The 16,860-nt window shown below is 46.8% G+C and overlaps 1 protein-coding gene across 3 annotated transcripts in view; it reads right to left on the reverse strand.

Moving 5' to 3' along the window:
• Positions 1-16,860, reverse strand: part of MAP2K4 (mitogen-activated protein kinase kinase 4) — a 90,227-nt gene that overhangs the window by 17,732 nt on the left and 55,635 nt on the right. For all 3 annotated transcript variants that reach the window (XM_055723574.1, XM_055723578.1, XM_014284600.2), the window contains 2 exons: positions 10,488-10,607; positions 748-867 (listed from right to left, as the gene is read on the reverse strand). In XM_055723574.1, the coding sequence (XP_055579549.1) occupies positions 748-867; positions 10,488-10,607 (240 nt within the window). The remainder of the gene's footprint in view (positions 1-747; positions 868-10,487; positions 10,608-16,860) is intronic.

The raw sequence follows: 16,860 nt of genomic DNA on the forward strand, positions 1-16,860 counted from the left end.
CCACCCTCAGGCAGGTGAAGCAGAAGCTCACAGCTCAAGTCGGGGTAAAAGAGCTCTGATGTGAAAGGAAGGGTGGCTGGCGGAGCACACTGAGCTGTGAGCTGCAGCACGTACCCCCCTGCACATGATGGGGCTTCCAGGGCAGTGCACAGGTAGACCTTCTGGACCTAGATGCCCTCAAGGTCTAAGATACTCAGGGCCAGTACTCTCATAGTAGAGTTATTAAATGCCATTTTCATTTGTTTTCTAGAAAAAGATAGACAGAAATGAACCCCAGACCACAGACACCAGACCCTTACTCTCAAACAGTTTGGTGGGGTTCACGTGTCCTGGCTGTAAATGCCCAATCCTTTGGTTCCTATACAAAGAGAAGAAAGGGAGACAGCTCCTCTATTTTAGGCACCTTCTTTGGGATGAGATGACCGGTGCCCAGCTGCCACTGATGCCACCAGCAGTGCACATGAAGCCATCCCTGCGGAGGGGGCCAGTGCCTACAGACAGAGCAGGAAGATGGTCCTGGGGTCTCTAATGAACTGATTACAGACACAAGGACCTTCTCTTCCATCACGCAATGCGCTGTGGAAAAGTCAGAGTACGCTCACGGATCATTAAAAGTGCGGTGCAATACAAGAGCGGCAGTTCTGCTGCACACATACCAACCAGTTTTCTCACACCTGAGTGAAAGAGATCTGAATTTTTCACATTAGCTTCAAAAACACACACAAAAAGGTTTAACAAAATACTCACAGCTAAAGTGATTTTGCCTAGAATTTCTTCTGGAATAACATCATCTAATACACTATATACATATTTGTAAAACTTATCAAACGAGGTAGACATGAGCTCCATACAGATCCAACAGTCACCCTGGAAAGAGAAGAATCTGTGTTAATGTCAAGATAAAAATGAGAAACACAAATCCAGAGAGCATAAAGAGATCCCCTGAATACAATACAATACATTAACAGCAACAGGCATTTGAAAGGAAGGATAAACTTCATCTTGATTAATTTTAGCAATGGAAGACTCTCCCCTACAGACACCTCTCCCCTACTCCATTCACCAGCAGAGGATCTTGCTGACCGGCCTGGACCTGTATTACATTTATACACATTAACCTGTATGAATCAAAGTCCCAACAACTGTCTGGCTCTCCAGAAGGCTGCAGGCAGAATGAAACACCAGCATGCACAGGCTAAAAAAAATTCCATCAGTTTATGACTACCCTGCAGAGGACAGAAGGCATTTCACACAACATTTGGGGACATAATCTAAGCCAGAGAAAATGAAAATAAGCCCATGTATGTGGGGAGTTTCGTTGACTTGCATCATTTAAATAACACAAAAAACTGTAAAACATACCAGTATCTCTGTTAAACCAAGCTAAGCTTAATTTCCATAGGAGAATAGCGTGTCTTTTTATCAAACTCTCTCCTGAGTTCTGCCAAACAACTCCCTCACAACGGATTCACTGGGGATGAGAAATGGAACCCCACAATATAGAAGGACATCATCTTTTGCTTTAGCATGTATCTACCGTATGGGGATGGACAGCTTAGCCATGGATTGATCTTGGTTATTTCAACCTTTCTGAACATTTTAGCTCCAGTTGAGGATGACAGAAGGCTTTGTGTGAGCCATTTCTGTAGACTCTCATGCACTTCAGGCAACTCTTAATTGCTACAAATATTAACACACTAGAACTAGACCTGTCCTCACCAGAAAGGATATGCTCATACCTGTCTTCTATAGGCTCTATCACAGTGAGTGTTAAAACCACTTCAGCTGTCCAAAGCTACGTGCAGAATGGAGCTATTAGTCTGGTGGTCCCATCCTGGCTAAACACCACCTAAAACACCCGTGTGAGGAGCAGCAGCTCATGCAGGTTGTGCTGCCCTGGGCTGGCTGGCTGGTTATGACTTAGCTGCATGCTCCTGTGATGTAAGGAGCAACAGAGGAGAAACTTCAAGTAATCATCCTACAGAAGGTAGATTTTTCCCAACAAGATAAAACACAAAGCGACCAAACTCTATGTTAATAACACGGAAATAGAATTAGGAAAAAACACCTAGGGTACGGACATGCTGGAGGCATGGCAAAGCCCCGTGCTCCCATCCTGCACAGCCAAGTCACTTCTGTTTGAAGCAGCCTCCCGGTACTCATGAGGGTCAGGAGCAATTCTCAAGTTATATTTAGCTGATGGAAAAGCTTGCAGAGCCACAGGCTTTAAGGCCAAAAAGGGCCTTCCTGCCACTCGGAACGACCTCCTGTGAAACGCGAGCCAAGGAACTGCACCCCAACATGCCTCCAGTCCAATCGCTTAGTTTAGCAGGAACAGAAGTGCCCAGCAAAGGTGTTGTCAAACATGCTGGTATCAGCAGAGGCTGCGGTACCACCCAGCTTGCTCTTGGGCTGCTCACACACATGCAAGGCTGCTTTCGGCAGTACAGACAGCAAACTGCCAGAAGCATCCCACATGCCACCAGTGAGTGATACAGGTACTGCTGCTGCTGCTGCAGGGACAGCGCATCCATCGCTGCCTCCTGCTAAAGGAGGGATGCTGCCTCCACGAGGAGAGCCTCTTCCTTCTGACAGGAGGGGATCTGCTTTCCCAGGAAGAGCTGAGCCACTGGTGGGCTGGCTGGGGAAGAACACCGTGGTCTCAGTGCCACAAGCAGCCCCATTTCACACTGCTCGTTTAGCACCAAGCTTTTTACATCAGCACAAGGCAGAGCAGGAGCTCATGTCATCCACCCACGGGAAATGGCTGCTACAAGCCTAAGCCCAGAAAACACACATTTCACCCAAAATAAAGCAGAAAGGACTGATTGAAAAGGTGCTGTGCCAGACACAGAAGCAGAGACACCACAGTGAAAGAGGCAAGTGCAGCACAGGGGGAGAAGAGCACGACTGGCATTTCGGAAGACATGGAGAAAGGTGAGCTTAGACTGCTGAAGAACAAAAGATTGGCTATGGATGAATTTGGCAGAAGACCTGTTCAGATTTAAAGTGTAGAAATGAAACTGGGCAACGCAAGCAGAAAGTTCCCCTTTTCAGCACTGGCAACAAATGCAAAGTGCAGCTGAGGCACTTCCACATTATCGAGAGTGTCTTAGAGAAGGCAATGTGGATCGAGTGCTAGTGACGTGCAATCAAGTGAAACTGAAACCATACCAGACCCTTACAAGCAATCCATAGTGAAAACAAACATGGACTTGTTCTACTGGCTGCAGGATCATTCAAAACATTGCTTCTGTTTCGACCAGCTTTATAGAAAAGATTGGTACTGCGCTATATTCCCATGTTACTGTCCTTAGACTGCAGGGGACTGGATTTGTTCAAGAATGCGAGAATATTAGTGACCACCCGCAGCCTTGTATTTATGTCCATTTGCAGCAATACCATGTCTTCAGTCACCCAGGTTACAATGCTGGTATTTGTAGAGCAAAAGCAAACTGAAGGGAAACAACAGGCAACCTTATTAGAGCCATTATCATAACAAAACCATCACAATATGCAGTGTGCATCTGCGGAGCAGGGATGTGTGTTACCAAAAACTCAAACAAGTAGAATAAATTTTTATCCAATGTTAATTTAAGCATAAAAAAACTGTAAATGATCAAAAACACCAAAGGAAAGACTTTGTTTACTTGGTTTCTTGAAGTATACCCCATATAAAAATCCTGGATGTGGGTATTTATTGATCTGGTAACATAAAATCTACCTGATCAACATGAATTCATGTCAGCAAGATCAATGAAAAAAGCTGACAGACCTTTTCAGTTATGCAGCTTTATTAAGGCTGGTGGAAAGACCCAAAACTACAGGTTTTTAAATCTTTCTGGGACTTGAAAGGACTTATCTATTAGCAAAGCTGATAAATTTTACTGAGAACCAAAAGGAAGACTGGCAGGGATGACTGGGCACCAGTCACCCATGCCCTTTTCTGGTCAAATACAAAAAACTGCTGATGTGCATGGCAAACTGAATTGGGAGGACAAAACTGTCTTAAAGTTGCTCTTCAATTTATGCTCTTAGGTTGATTTCTGATCATAAAATGACAAAAAAAGCATTTTCATTTTCTCTTCCTGTTAGAGCCATTCTCCCAAAGAATGTGTTTTAGTCCTTATTGGGTATTGAATTATCAGATGCTCGTGCACACCTTGTAGGCATTCCAAAAAATGTCCAGGAATACCCTGCGCATTTAACTCAAAATATCGCTGTCCATCTCCAGGACATACACAGAAACAGCTGAAGCAGCAACTGGGATGCCTCCACTGCTCTGTGCCGAGTCCCAAGTTCCCGGTAAACAACCGAGCATGTCACGAAGATGCCACCCAGCTGGGGCCACCGAGTTGAACATGAGCCAGCAACATGCCCTTGCTGCAAAGACGGCTACCAGCACCCTGGGCTGCATCAGGCAAAGCACTGCCAGCAGGGCAAGGAGGAGATCCTTCCTGGTGAGCCCACACCTGGAATGCTGGGTCCAGTTCTGGGCTCCCCAGTACAAGAGAGGCATCATACTGGAGAGACTCTACTAAAGGGCCACTAAGATGACTGAGGGACTGGAGGAAAGGCTGAGTGAGCTGGGACTGTCGAGGCTGGAGAAGAGCAGGCTCAGGGGGATCCCAGCAATGTATATAAATACCTGATGGGAGGGCACATAGAGGACAACGCCAGGCTCTTGTCAGTGGTGCCCAGTGACAGGACCACAGGCAATGGGCACAAACTGACACACAGGACGTTCCCTCTGAATGTCAGGGCACTGGCACAGGTTGCCCAGGGAGGCTGTGGGGTCTGCACACCCAAATGTTCAAAAGCTACTTGGATATGGTCCTGGGCAAGTGGCCTCAGCTGGCCCTGCTTGAGCATGGGAGTTGGAGAAGGTGACTTCCAGAGGTCCCTTCCAACATCCACCATTCCGTGTCTCTGTGGAATCTAGTACTTCTAACACTGAAGGCTTACTACACGAGTGCACTGCAGGGAGCGGCCAACTTTTTGTGCAAGCTGCAGCTGCGCTAGTGAGAGAGAACAAAGAATGTCATCACCCTCACATACCCTTGTGTGGCGCAAGATACTTGTCCTATGGACTGGGGACTGATCGTGGGGACAGATGCCTTAAGTAATGCTAGCACAGCCAAGGAGTTCCACAGGAACAGGGTGCTGTGTGTTAACAGCAAAGACAGCAAACACCTTGTGTCAACTGACCAAGGATACAGCCACAATCCACACCACCAGCAGCTCCGTGCTGCTGACACATCCGTACTAGCTCTTCTCTCCTACAAGCAGAAGCTCCCCACGGGCTAATTTATCTGGCTTCCCGGGCATGTTTTGCAACCGGCAATGAATTTTTCATTGAATAAACTTTATCAACTATTGAGCTTCTTGTTTTAAACTTGGCTTGGCTACACTCGCACTGTGTAGGAGTCACTGCTGAGATCCCAAGTCAGACAAGGCTTTTTTCCTCTCTCCCTCTGGAGAAGAACAGGAACAGGAACAGTTGCTTTGAAAGAGCAATTAGTGTGGTCACAATAACAAATGAAACATTCCCAGCCTTACAGGTACTGTCTCAAACTAGATTAGCTGTAAAGCTTCCAGCAGACATGCAAGAATAGAAGCTTATTTTTTTTCTCAGACCTAAAAACCTTCTGAACAGCAACACTCGGGGTAAAAGTCTCAGGGCTGCCCAGCGCCATCCCATGGCTCAGCCAACACTCCTCTCGCTAGAAGAAAGGGACTCAAGTGAAATCTTTGCAGAACCCCTAGCAAGCATCTTTTTTACCTCCCCCACCTAGCACGTACTGCTTTGAGAGGAAACCAACAGACACAAGTGACCGGCTCCTCTTCAGTACAGCATCTCTGACTGATGGGGGAAGCTGTGTACACCTGCAGCAGCCGGGCCCTCACTGGTGCAGCATGGAGAAACCAGTTCGCCTCGTGGGGCCAGTGTGAACCTCATGAAGTTCAACAAGGCCAAGTGAAAGATCCTGCACCTGGATCAAGGCACTCATCAGTATAAATAAGGACTGGGGGATGAAGGGATTAAAAGCAGCCCTGAGGAGAAGGACATTGGGATATTGGTGGATGAAGAACTGGACATGAGCTGGTAACGTGCGCTTGCAGGCCAGGCAGCCAACCCCATCTGGGGCTGCATGAAAGAAAAAGCGTGGCCAGCAGGTCAAGGGAGGTAAATCTCCCCCTCTGCTCTGCTCTGGTGAGACCCCACCTGGAGCCCTGCATCAGCTCTAGGGCCCCCAGCACAAGAAGGACATGGACCTGCTGGAGCGGGTGCAGAGGACGGATGCCAAAACAATCAGAGGGATGGAACACCTCTCCTGTGAGGACAGGCTGAGAGAGCCGGGGTTGCTCAGCCCGAAGGAGAGAAGGCTCCAAGGAGACTTTACTGCAGCCTTTCAGTACTTAAAGGGGGCTCATACGAAAGATGGGGACAGACTTTTTACCAGAACCTGTAGTGACAGGACAATGGGTAATGGCTTTAAACCGAAAGAATGTAGATCTTCGCTTGGACATAAAAAAGACACCTCTTACAAGACGCTGAGACACTGGAACAGGCTGTGTAGGCCATTTGCAGACACCCCATCCCTGGCAGTGTTCGAGGTCTGGCTGGATGGGGCTTTGGGCAGTCTGACCCAGTGAAAGACGCCCCTGCTTATGGCAGCCAGGGGACTGGACTCGACAATCTTCAAAGGTTCCTTCCAACCCATTCTACAATTCAATGATTTTATAACTCAACGGCCACCAAATCCCTTCTATAGCCAGCGTAACCAGGAGCACAGCCAGTGGTGTAACTGTCCCTTCTGCACTTTCCTCCAGGCCTTTCTCCTTCTGATTCTCTTCATTCTCCAGCCTTTACTAAATGCAACTTTCTTCTCTGTTTTGTTAAGTCAGGCTGTGGACACGAAAACCATGTTAACTGCCAAACATTACCATGTCAGTGCTCAGGGATTCTTTCTGTTACTGAAAAAACAATGTTTGGGGTTTTTTCTGCCTAGGATAGATAAGAGAACCAAGTAATAGGGCAATCCCCTCAACAGCTGCACTAGAAGGATGAAGGATGCCGTACATCATGGAGAGGTGCAACACAGCGGCATGAAGGCCACAGCACCACCAACAACAGCAGCAGCAAGCAGAGCACTGACCCGTGGAGGACCTGACCAGCACATGCACTATCTGGCATCACTGCATTGAAGCCTCTAACTCCATGCAAAGGCTGAAACACTGTCTTCTACCTTTTCAGCTTTGTTTCTGCTTCATTAAAGAGGTAATTTCATCTCATCTAATGAGTGCCGATAAACTCAAGCAAAGTCCCACACTCGGCTATCAACCTGTAGGTTTTGCATTCTTGCACGTTACATTACATACACAGACATATATAATAACAGAAGAATGGCCCATATGGTTGAAGAACAACATGTGTTAAGATGCTGCCCACTGAGGGAGAAGCAGGAGCAGTTCCAGAGAAGAATTTCGCTATCAGAAAATGCTTGCTGAACAAGTGAGACTGAATACATATAGGGAGAAGTATTTGTGTAATATTTGGGGATGGTGCAGCGTTGACCTGGATTGTTCACGATTTGGAAACAGATCTGCTAAGTGGGGGGTGGGGAGGAGACAGGTTCAAATGTACTGGTGAAACTATTTTCCCTTTCTGTGCTTCTCTGCTGTCATAGTTTCCTAGCATTACAAGATGTAATTAATATTAGAACATGTAGTTAATATGACAACACAGAAAACCTTATCCAAGCATACCAGATCACCCTGTATACCTCTGAGGTACTTGACTTGGAACATCACCTTGGCAGCAAGGGACCTAGGAGTGGGGAAGGTTGCTTTCACCTCAGAAGCAAGTACCATGGATGCTGAGGGTGGGAGGAAGGGAATTCAAGGGGCCAACACGATATAACCCAGAGTGACCTCACTGAAACCTTTCCCAGACGGGTACGGAAGGAGCCCTGCTTGGCTGCAGAAGGACAGGATTTTGGACATGACAAAATAGCGCAGCAGAAGCCAGGCTGACATTTGGGTGCTGATCAAAGTAGGTTTTTGTACTATTTATGTATTTATACTTACATCCTCGGATGTGCCTAGAGCTGCAGAGGGGTTACAGGCTTGAACAGCTCTGAACATGTTGCTCATCAGCATCTGGCAAGACACTGCCTTGCCCAGAGACTTTTCTTCACACCGGTTGACAGCCTTATCATTTGTATTTCAGCAAAGCTGGAAAATTTCAGCCAAAGCTGAGGCTCCACACTTGGAAGGAGCTTGTACTGTGTGAACATGGACAATGCCTCCTGGCCCAAAATGGTTTTGTGTTTAAACAGATAAGAATAAGCAGAGCATGGGGAAAAGGAGGATTATTATCCTTATTTTAGAGACTGAGATTTAAAGCCAGGGGAGTGACCTGGCAAAACCACAGAGGCAGACCCTCTAGAAGCAGGAACTGAATATTTTGTCCCAGTTTGGGGCTTTAACTACAACATTGACCTTATTTCTCTAACAGTTCCTGGGTAAAGCCCCAAAAGACTGCACAGGCTGCTATGCCTGATAATATGCAAAGACAAGTAGCTGCCAGTAGGTCTCTATTTTCCTTCTTCCCTTGAGCAGATTTACTGGATTTGTGCTGAAATAGTGGAAAACAGGCAAGGCTACATGTCTAGCACCCTACACTGTGTCAGCTTCAACACCAAAGCAATTAGAAGAGGAAGAATAATCCACACCTGTGGGAGAGCTGCAGGAGCGACTGTTCTCTGGAGAAGGAGATGCAGCAGTCAGGTTTTGACATCCATCTTCTCCAAAACTCTTTTCTTGCAAATGGACCAAATGCTTGCAACCTAGTGCTGCTCAACAGCACTGTATTCCTCTTCTGTCTGTACTGAACAGACTCAGCTCAGCCTAGTGACTGTCTGTGGGCTCCAACCACTGTGTAAGGCTGTCCGGGCTGCATGCAGGAGGCCAGCTTCCCAGCTGTTTTTACCGGTCATTCAAGGTTAGATAGGAATGGAAGTGCCCGAGTAAAGCACAAGGAGATAGAGGGATACCTTCTGCGGCCCTGCAGCATAATACCTACCTTAAATTACAGTGAGTGGACGCTAAAACAGTCATAAACATGCAGTGATTAACACCATATTCCTGGCCACGAACAGCTGAAGTATGTCAGGATTAACAGCGGTCAGCTGACATAGCTTTCAACGCTCTTAATTCTGTTTTCACTTGGGAAGCACTCATGGAAGCATCATGCTGAAGAACCCACTCCACAGCACACGCTACCTGTGTGCGTAAAAGGACAGAAAATTCCAGCCCCTAGGCGAGCTATAGCAGGTACTGCTCCTTTCAAGAACAGTCATGCAGGTTTGGTCTCTCCCAAAACGACAGAGCAGAACCTGAAAATGCCAAGACTGGCAGGAAAGATGATCACAGGTCTGGAAGGGGTTCCATGTATGACACAGGCTGGCAGTTTTCAGGCTGGGTAACACACAACAGAGGGGGAATAAGGCACTGTCCATAAAATCCTAAGTGGCCTGGAGAGGATGGATAAATATCAACTGTTTACTGCCTCCTCAAATACAAAAACTAGGGGAAGCAATAGAGGCACCACTCAAAAAACCAGCAGGGTGAAAATTCAAAATTAGTCAAGGTGATTTGCCTTCAAATGAGGGCTGGACAACCAAGGCAAATGCCTCTCAGGGAGCACCATGGATGCAAAAAACATACATGTATTCAGGAAACTGAATACTTTAATGGAAAAGAAATCCAGTAAGAATCACTGAGCACAAAGATGCCACATCTAGCTCACAAGACACCCAGCTGCACACAACTGAAGGCTACGGCGAAGTATCACACATGCTTCTGCAAGCAGACCGCATGGGCCGTTGCCAGACACAGAACAACCCACTGGGAGTTTTGATTTGACCCAGCACAGTTGCCCTTGTTTGTTTACATATCTGCAGGTAGAAACCGCTTCAAGAGAGGTGCGTGTCAATTGGGAGCCTCTGACACAGCCCTGGTACATACATACATACATCAGATAACCTTGCAGGGAGCTGGGACTACTATCACAGCAGCCACCTCCGTGACAAGGACACAGGTCCTCCACATGGTCACATCTGACAGTCACTGGCATGAACCACATTTGTGTCCAAGTGCCATGCTGCAGAGCTGCGCCCAGCCTGGCAGCACGCACTCTGTCTGGGGGAGCCAGGGACCAGAGCTCATCACAGAGAAGAAATGCAGGAAAGAAGGAGACTGAAACATGCAGAGGGACATAACAACGAATGGGAATAGCATGTGTGTGCTCAGCAGCACCCACTTGTCTGCGTCTCCTAGTTAAGTACCCTTGATTAAAAGTGGAGAGCTAAGAAACCTAACATAAATTGACTTTCTCCTCCTTACTGCAAGTTGGAAACTGCAAAGGAAAAAAAGGTAAAAAACAAACTCTGCTATAAATGAAGCAAGTTTGGAGTGCCCACCTCTCTGAAGAGTGCGCCATAAAACTGAACAATATACGGGCAGTCACTGCTTCTCATTACTACATCAAGGTCCATCAGAAGCTGCTTCTGTTCTTTTTCATCCACTGTCGACCGAATTCTCTGAAAGAGGAAGAGTGGCAGAGACTTTATCACTTACATGCCATTACTGTATCCTCAGACCCACTTCTGCAGAAACATGCCAGGGACCCCAAACCCAAGGCTGAGCAGGCAATCCCCAAGGCATGCTCAAACACACTCTAAGAGAATTAACCTGGATTCTCAAACAAGAAATATAACTGAAAACCCCTAAAGCCATTTAATTCAGACTATAAAATCCCCATTCCTCTCATGAGCATCAACATTTTCAGACTAAATGTTAGATTGAAATTAAAGAGCAGAAGTTTCATTGAAAACTACATAACCAACATATTCAGACTTTCGTTTCAAAACAAATTCCCACACAATTCTTAGCCATGTTGGACAGGGATCGAAGGCTCTTTTGAAATGTAACCAAGGAACGTTATGTTTAAAATTTTGAAGACAAGCACAAAAGACAAAAAGGTTCCTTCCACCATGGCTGGCATGGTGAAAAGGGACCATCACATAACCAAGGGAAGACATTGCTCTGGTAGTGCTAGTGGTGGCCAACAGTCGCGTGAGCTCTTCTCATTAAACTAACAATTCTTTACCTCATACTGGTCTAGGGAACATTAGCATTGTGTAAAAGACTATATATATATACACACACATATACACACTATGTGTATATAATAATATATATACACACACTATACTTTATATATAGACTACATATAAAGAAAAGTCTCATTTGGGCTTGAAAGAACAATGCAAGTTTGAAAATTGAAAACTACACATTCAAACATGAAGCTTGTTAAATGAGGGATGGAGAAGACCATCCACAGTTTTTCACGTGATTTTACAGACATATTTAACAACTCGCACTAATTAATGGATTCCCTGAATCACAGGTAAGGAAATCGTGGTCCTGAAGGGGTGACTCATGTTGAAAAATCATTAAAAAAAAAAAAAAAAAAAAAAAAAAAAACAAGAAAAAAAAATAATTTGGCAAGAAGTCCAAAGCAACAGAGGTAGCCTGGACCCTTCTTGAGGAGAAAAACTATTTGGCTATCCAAAAACTTATTCAAGGTTGTGGGAAAAATCTGCTAGATACGAGTACTCACTCCCACTGCCACTACTGCCCTGTGAACTGGTGGCATCAAGACCACACACATCGGCAAGCACAAGGCTAAGTATCTGAAGGTACTTCCAAGGTTGGCCATTCATACAGCACCATGAGAAACAGTGCTCGATTATGGACCTTAAGACTATTTTGTGATGACCCACACAGAATGAGGGCAGTATCAACACTATAATTTTCCTTACCTTTAGTGTATCCTGATATTTTGGTATTTCACCACTCATTCTTAAGTTCTAGTAGCTCTAGTTTGGCCTAGACCAGTAACTGTCATGTTCAAATTGCCCTTTTCCCTCCCAGTGAATTCTAGAGTGCTCAGCAAAGCTGGCAAGAGACTTGCCCAGCACAACCCCAATCTGTCACACCCACACCCTGCGATGCCACTGGGAGGATGGGATTTTGTAGTTACAAACAGAACAAGAAGATTGGCTCAACGGACTAGTCATGAAACTGAAACACTTCACCTCTAGGTCACTGGTTCAAGTCTGTTCCACAGTTCAGACATACCACTGAAGAAAGCCTGATGAGTCTGATTATTTCTTTGCCTTGCATCTACACCACGTAAAACTCTGCAACCCCTGCTGAGATACCAAAGGCTGAGCAGATTAACTGTCTCCCTTCTAGATGGCACAGCACCAGCACTGCGTGAAAGGGTAATGCCACTGCTCTGACCTCGACAGAAGACAATGGATGCCCAAGCCACCATGGTGGGACCTATGAGGAACTGTTTCAGTCTCTCATTGAGATGCTACGACTGCTCTGAAAAGTTCACCTCTTTGGTGAGGAGCAATACCAAAAGGAGCTTTTCTACACACTGTAACTTGCATCTCCCTTCTGTGCCAACTCTGTGTCTGTCTCCAAGAAGCCTCTTGCCTGGTCATCCAGGCATCTTCCCAGCCCCATTCTGCATTCCTCTTGCACGTGCATAATCCTGTCACAGCCATCCCTGCAGCATGCTCCTCAAACTCCACAACCTCCCCTGGAAGGATCTCCTCCCACCTCTGACATCCCCCTCCTCTGCTGTTACTACTCTAACTCTGGAAAGCATCTAATACATGCTATGGAGGAGGCAATTTTAATTGCAGCACAAAACAACACTGAACTCAAAAGACTCCTCCTTTTCCCAAACACCATCTCCCCAGGGAGAAATGGAAAAGGCACACAGAAGACCCAGAGGGTGGGCAGTGGGTCAGCTATAAGGCAGAGCATCCAGGCAGACACGGGAGCCAAAGGACACCGTGAGAAGCCAGCACCACGTCCCCAACAAACACTGCTTCAGGGAGCAAAGTTAAGGACATGATGCAGGACTGGGAGGTCTCATACAAAAGTGCTGGAGACCAGAGACTGGCAAATTCAAGAGGAGGGTAAGCTGTCGGGGCAGCATGCCACACAGCGCTGGGCTGGGGTCAGCCCAGGCTGGAAAAGATGGCTTTGCTTAGCTGGTGCACTAGGGAGTCTGCTGCAGGCCAGTGGTCCCAATTCACCACCTAAGGAACCAGTGTTCACCAGCAAAACAAGAACAAAACAGCAAAAGGTGACTTGAAGTAAACAGCAGCCACCATCCAAACAGCACACGCGCCATCATGGCAACCTGCTACCTAAGTCCAAGGCAGAATGCAAGACACTGCAGCAGCTACCACAGACAGACTCCCCAAAGAACACGGGAGGTGGCAGGGAAGGAAGACACAAGGTGAGGCAACAGCCTGAAGACACCATTTAAGACAGGGATGAACAGTTCTGACAGCTTCAGTTCTCAGACCTTCCCGCCTGGTCGCTCTACTGCATGCAGGCACTGACATGGCCAAACTAGCCACATATATAAAAAGTGGCGTTTGTAGTAGAGCTTGTGGAAAGTTTCTTTGTTAATGGTTCCTTGTTGGCCTCAAACTTAAAACTGCATCAAATCCTCCAGGAGGAAATTCTCCAGCCCTTTTAATACAAACAGAGGTTAGGACAAAGCCTCCTGATAGCAGGAAGAAGAGCTCCGAAAGCTGTGCCCTGGGCAGCATCAACAGCAAAGGGACAGCCTATGCTGCGGACCAGACCACGCTCAAACCTAAAACCAGACAGATGCCAGAAACCAGACCCAAAACAGAAGAGACATCACCCAGCCCCAACACACACACAAAAAGATTCAGCTGCAGCGGGTAGCGACCAGTCCAAAAAAGAAAAGGAAAGAAAAGAAAAAAAACCCCTGTAAACACCAAACTGAACACCAACCCCTTGGGCTACAAGACCAGGCGGAGCCATCCTGCGCACAGGGCTGGCAGCCCCCGGCAGGCAGCGCAGCGGGGCTCGGCAGTGCCACGGTGGCCTGGTGCTCCCAGGGGATGGCAGAGACCCAGGGCACCCAACTGCAGGAGAAAGAGGGTTGGCCCACTTGCTGTTGAGGACAAGAATATTTATCTACCCATCTGAAACACATTTACTGCCGACACAAGTATGTCAGTCTTCCACTGGTCACAGCTAGTTTCCTACCTGCAATAACAAGGTTCTCGCTCTCTCCCACCATTTCCTTCTCGCCCTTATTCACTCCCTTCCCAACGTACTTACTACCAGCAGGACTGGCTTCCCCAACTCTCAGTCAGCTACCCTAACGGATGAGCAAAACAGAAAACTCTCCTCAATAAACCATAAGGAGTCAACTTGGGAGAGGGTACCTAATTGTGCGAACAGCGGATATGATGATTTGCCATGAAGCCAACTTGCAAAAAGCCCCAAGGCTTCTCTCCAGAAGTCATATGAGAAATCCAAAGGACAGAGAAACTGCCCCCTTGACTGAGCTTAGTGTCAGTTTGGTGGGGTTTTATGAGCTATGAGGCATCCAGGTAAGGATGGAGAGATTATGGAGGTAGAAATAAATGTAAAATTTTCTGTTCTCAGGAGTATCTGATACTAGCAACCTATTTCAGCTGTGAGACTGCCATCAGAGAAATCCTGTGAAAGCCAAAGACATGAACATCTGTTTTAAAGCTATGGATGAGAGAGTAAGCACCGACTACGAGGCAAAATGATGGAAAAGAAGCACTGTGCTCTGAACAAGAAATGGCTCCACAGCTTCCTGGCTTCTCCAGGAAGAACAGGGATCCGACACAGACACCTCACAGGCTCGACGCCCTGCTGAACTTTCTGTATCTCTGTGCAGTGCCTCAGCCAGCTTCTCTGGTTACCCAACTGATCTTGAAATTGTTTCTGATTTTCTTAGGACAAGTTTAGAGCAGAAGAAGAGGAGGACCACCTGTAGTCTGGACAAAAATATTACCAGACTGAAGAGAAAACAAGAAACCAGCAACAATATCTGAGGACATTGGCTGGAACCGGAAACTAGACCAGGCAACACTGCAGAGCAGGACTACATCAGCTAGGCTGTTATACAGTAGGTATCAGAAGATACAGAAAATTCTGGTACATGGCTGAAAATCACTAAATCTTTTGGGGAGGGGGAAAACCAAACATGACGACTGTGGACAAAAATGCCCTCTGCTGGATTACTCTTCTGGCTATAACTATTTCTGACAGAAAATTAATACAATTAAAAGAAGATTGTACGGGGCCACAACAAGAAGCTGAACGGTCAACCAAAGCACAAACCACTCCAGTCATCTCTGGATGGTGTATTTTTCAGCCAGCTGAATCATCAAAAAAGAAATGGGCAGCTTCTGCTAATACTGAACCCCAAACGCTGAAGGCACTCGCTGCTGCAGGGCAGAAAGCCCCAGGGCTAGCAGAGCCGAAGGGGAGAGGAGTGGGAGGCAGGGGGCTCCTGCCAGCCGCCAGCAGGCTGAGGACATCACTGCCGTGCTTGGGGTCCTGACCCGCACAGGTACCACCTAACAGATTAAAGGCTGGCTATTTTAAATATTCACTTATTTATCTTGTGAACTCTTCAAACAAGCAGCTTTCCTAGCCTTCAAGAGGCCTTTGTAAGTACCCTGGCTAATAAAACCCACACCAGGTCTTACAACACAGTATTTAAGTCAAAAGCAGAGCGTTCTGCTCCAACAGGGAGAACACTCCCCAGCTTTCATTCCAGTTTGGGCTCTTTTTCATTTATGTATTTTTACATCAGTCTGGAAAAAAATATGCCAAAGATCTTTTAAAACACTTTTTTTTGTGTGTGTGAGCTATCACCAGTGCCAGGGAAAAACCTCAGGACAGAAAGAAACCCCCCAGTTGCTGGGTGAGCTTCCCAAGAAAACCTTTTCACCAAAATAAAGTGGGGCTTCTCTACGGTTGCTTTGATGTGCCAAAGGCAGTCCTGTTCCTCGGATTTGTGGTGTCCTCCACAAGATGCACAACCCCCTTGAGCAGCTGGGATAACACCACATGGTGATGCTGGAGGGCAAATACTAAAGGGGGCTGGAGAACTGCACTTACTCTGAAGCCTCCAGGATGAAAGCAGGAGTGATGGCACTGGAGCACATCCTGAGAAGGGATCAGGGCTCTCTGCCAAGTGAAGCAGCCCAGGAGATTATTCACAAGTCACTTATGAACTGCCACAGACCAAGTGAAAACAGACTAAAGAGAAAATGAGAAACCAGAAGCAAAGTCGAAGGCCCCTGGGTAGAACTGGAAGCTGAACCAGGCAGCATTGCAGGGAGCTGGTGGTGCTGCAGGCAAATGCCAGCCAGGGCAGGTACTTCTTCAAGGAAGAAGAGCCCAGAAGAGAAACCTGCCAAGGAGGTGAGGAGTTAACGTACGAACTGGCCTTGCAATTGTGAATTTGCAGAGACAGAGCTGGCACTGGACAAAATTGGGCTGTTCTCTTTCCCACCTGGAAGAGTGTTGACCTCATATGCCAATAAATCCTCAAGAAAATGAACAGGGGTTTTTTTCTTCAGTGAGAGGAAGAGCACAACGCCAGCTGACCCAGAGCAAATGGATTTCACATCTCTAGGAGGACCTAAGAGAGGAAGGGACCACATGAATAAGAGGACTGTCTTTTATAAAGATTCTGGAAACGCAATACAACATTTTCGAGGGGCAAAAATAAGAAAGGTCTGAATACAAATCCTCCAAGTTGGATTCCTCTTTCCTATTTCCTCCCCCCCTCCTCCTGTTGGCTCTAGGAAGAGGGCCTCTATGGCAGAAAGGGTAAGGGATGCAAAAAAGCCTGGGGACCTGTCAGTCCTTCCCGCTGGAGCAGCTAGGTACCCT

This window comes from Falco cherrug, chromosome 1, assembly GCF_023634085.1.
Source record: "Falco cherrug isolate bFalChe1 chromosome 1, bFalChe1.pri, whole genome shotgun sequence".
NCBI lineage: Eukaryota > Metazoa > Chordata > Aves > Falconiformes > Falconidae > Falco > Falco cherrug.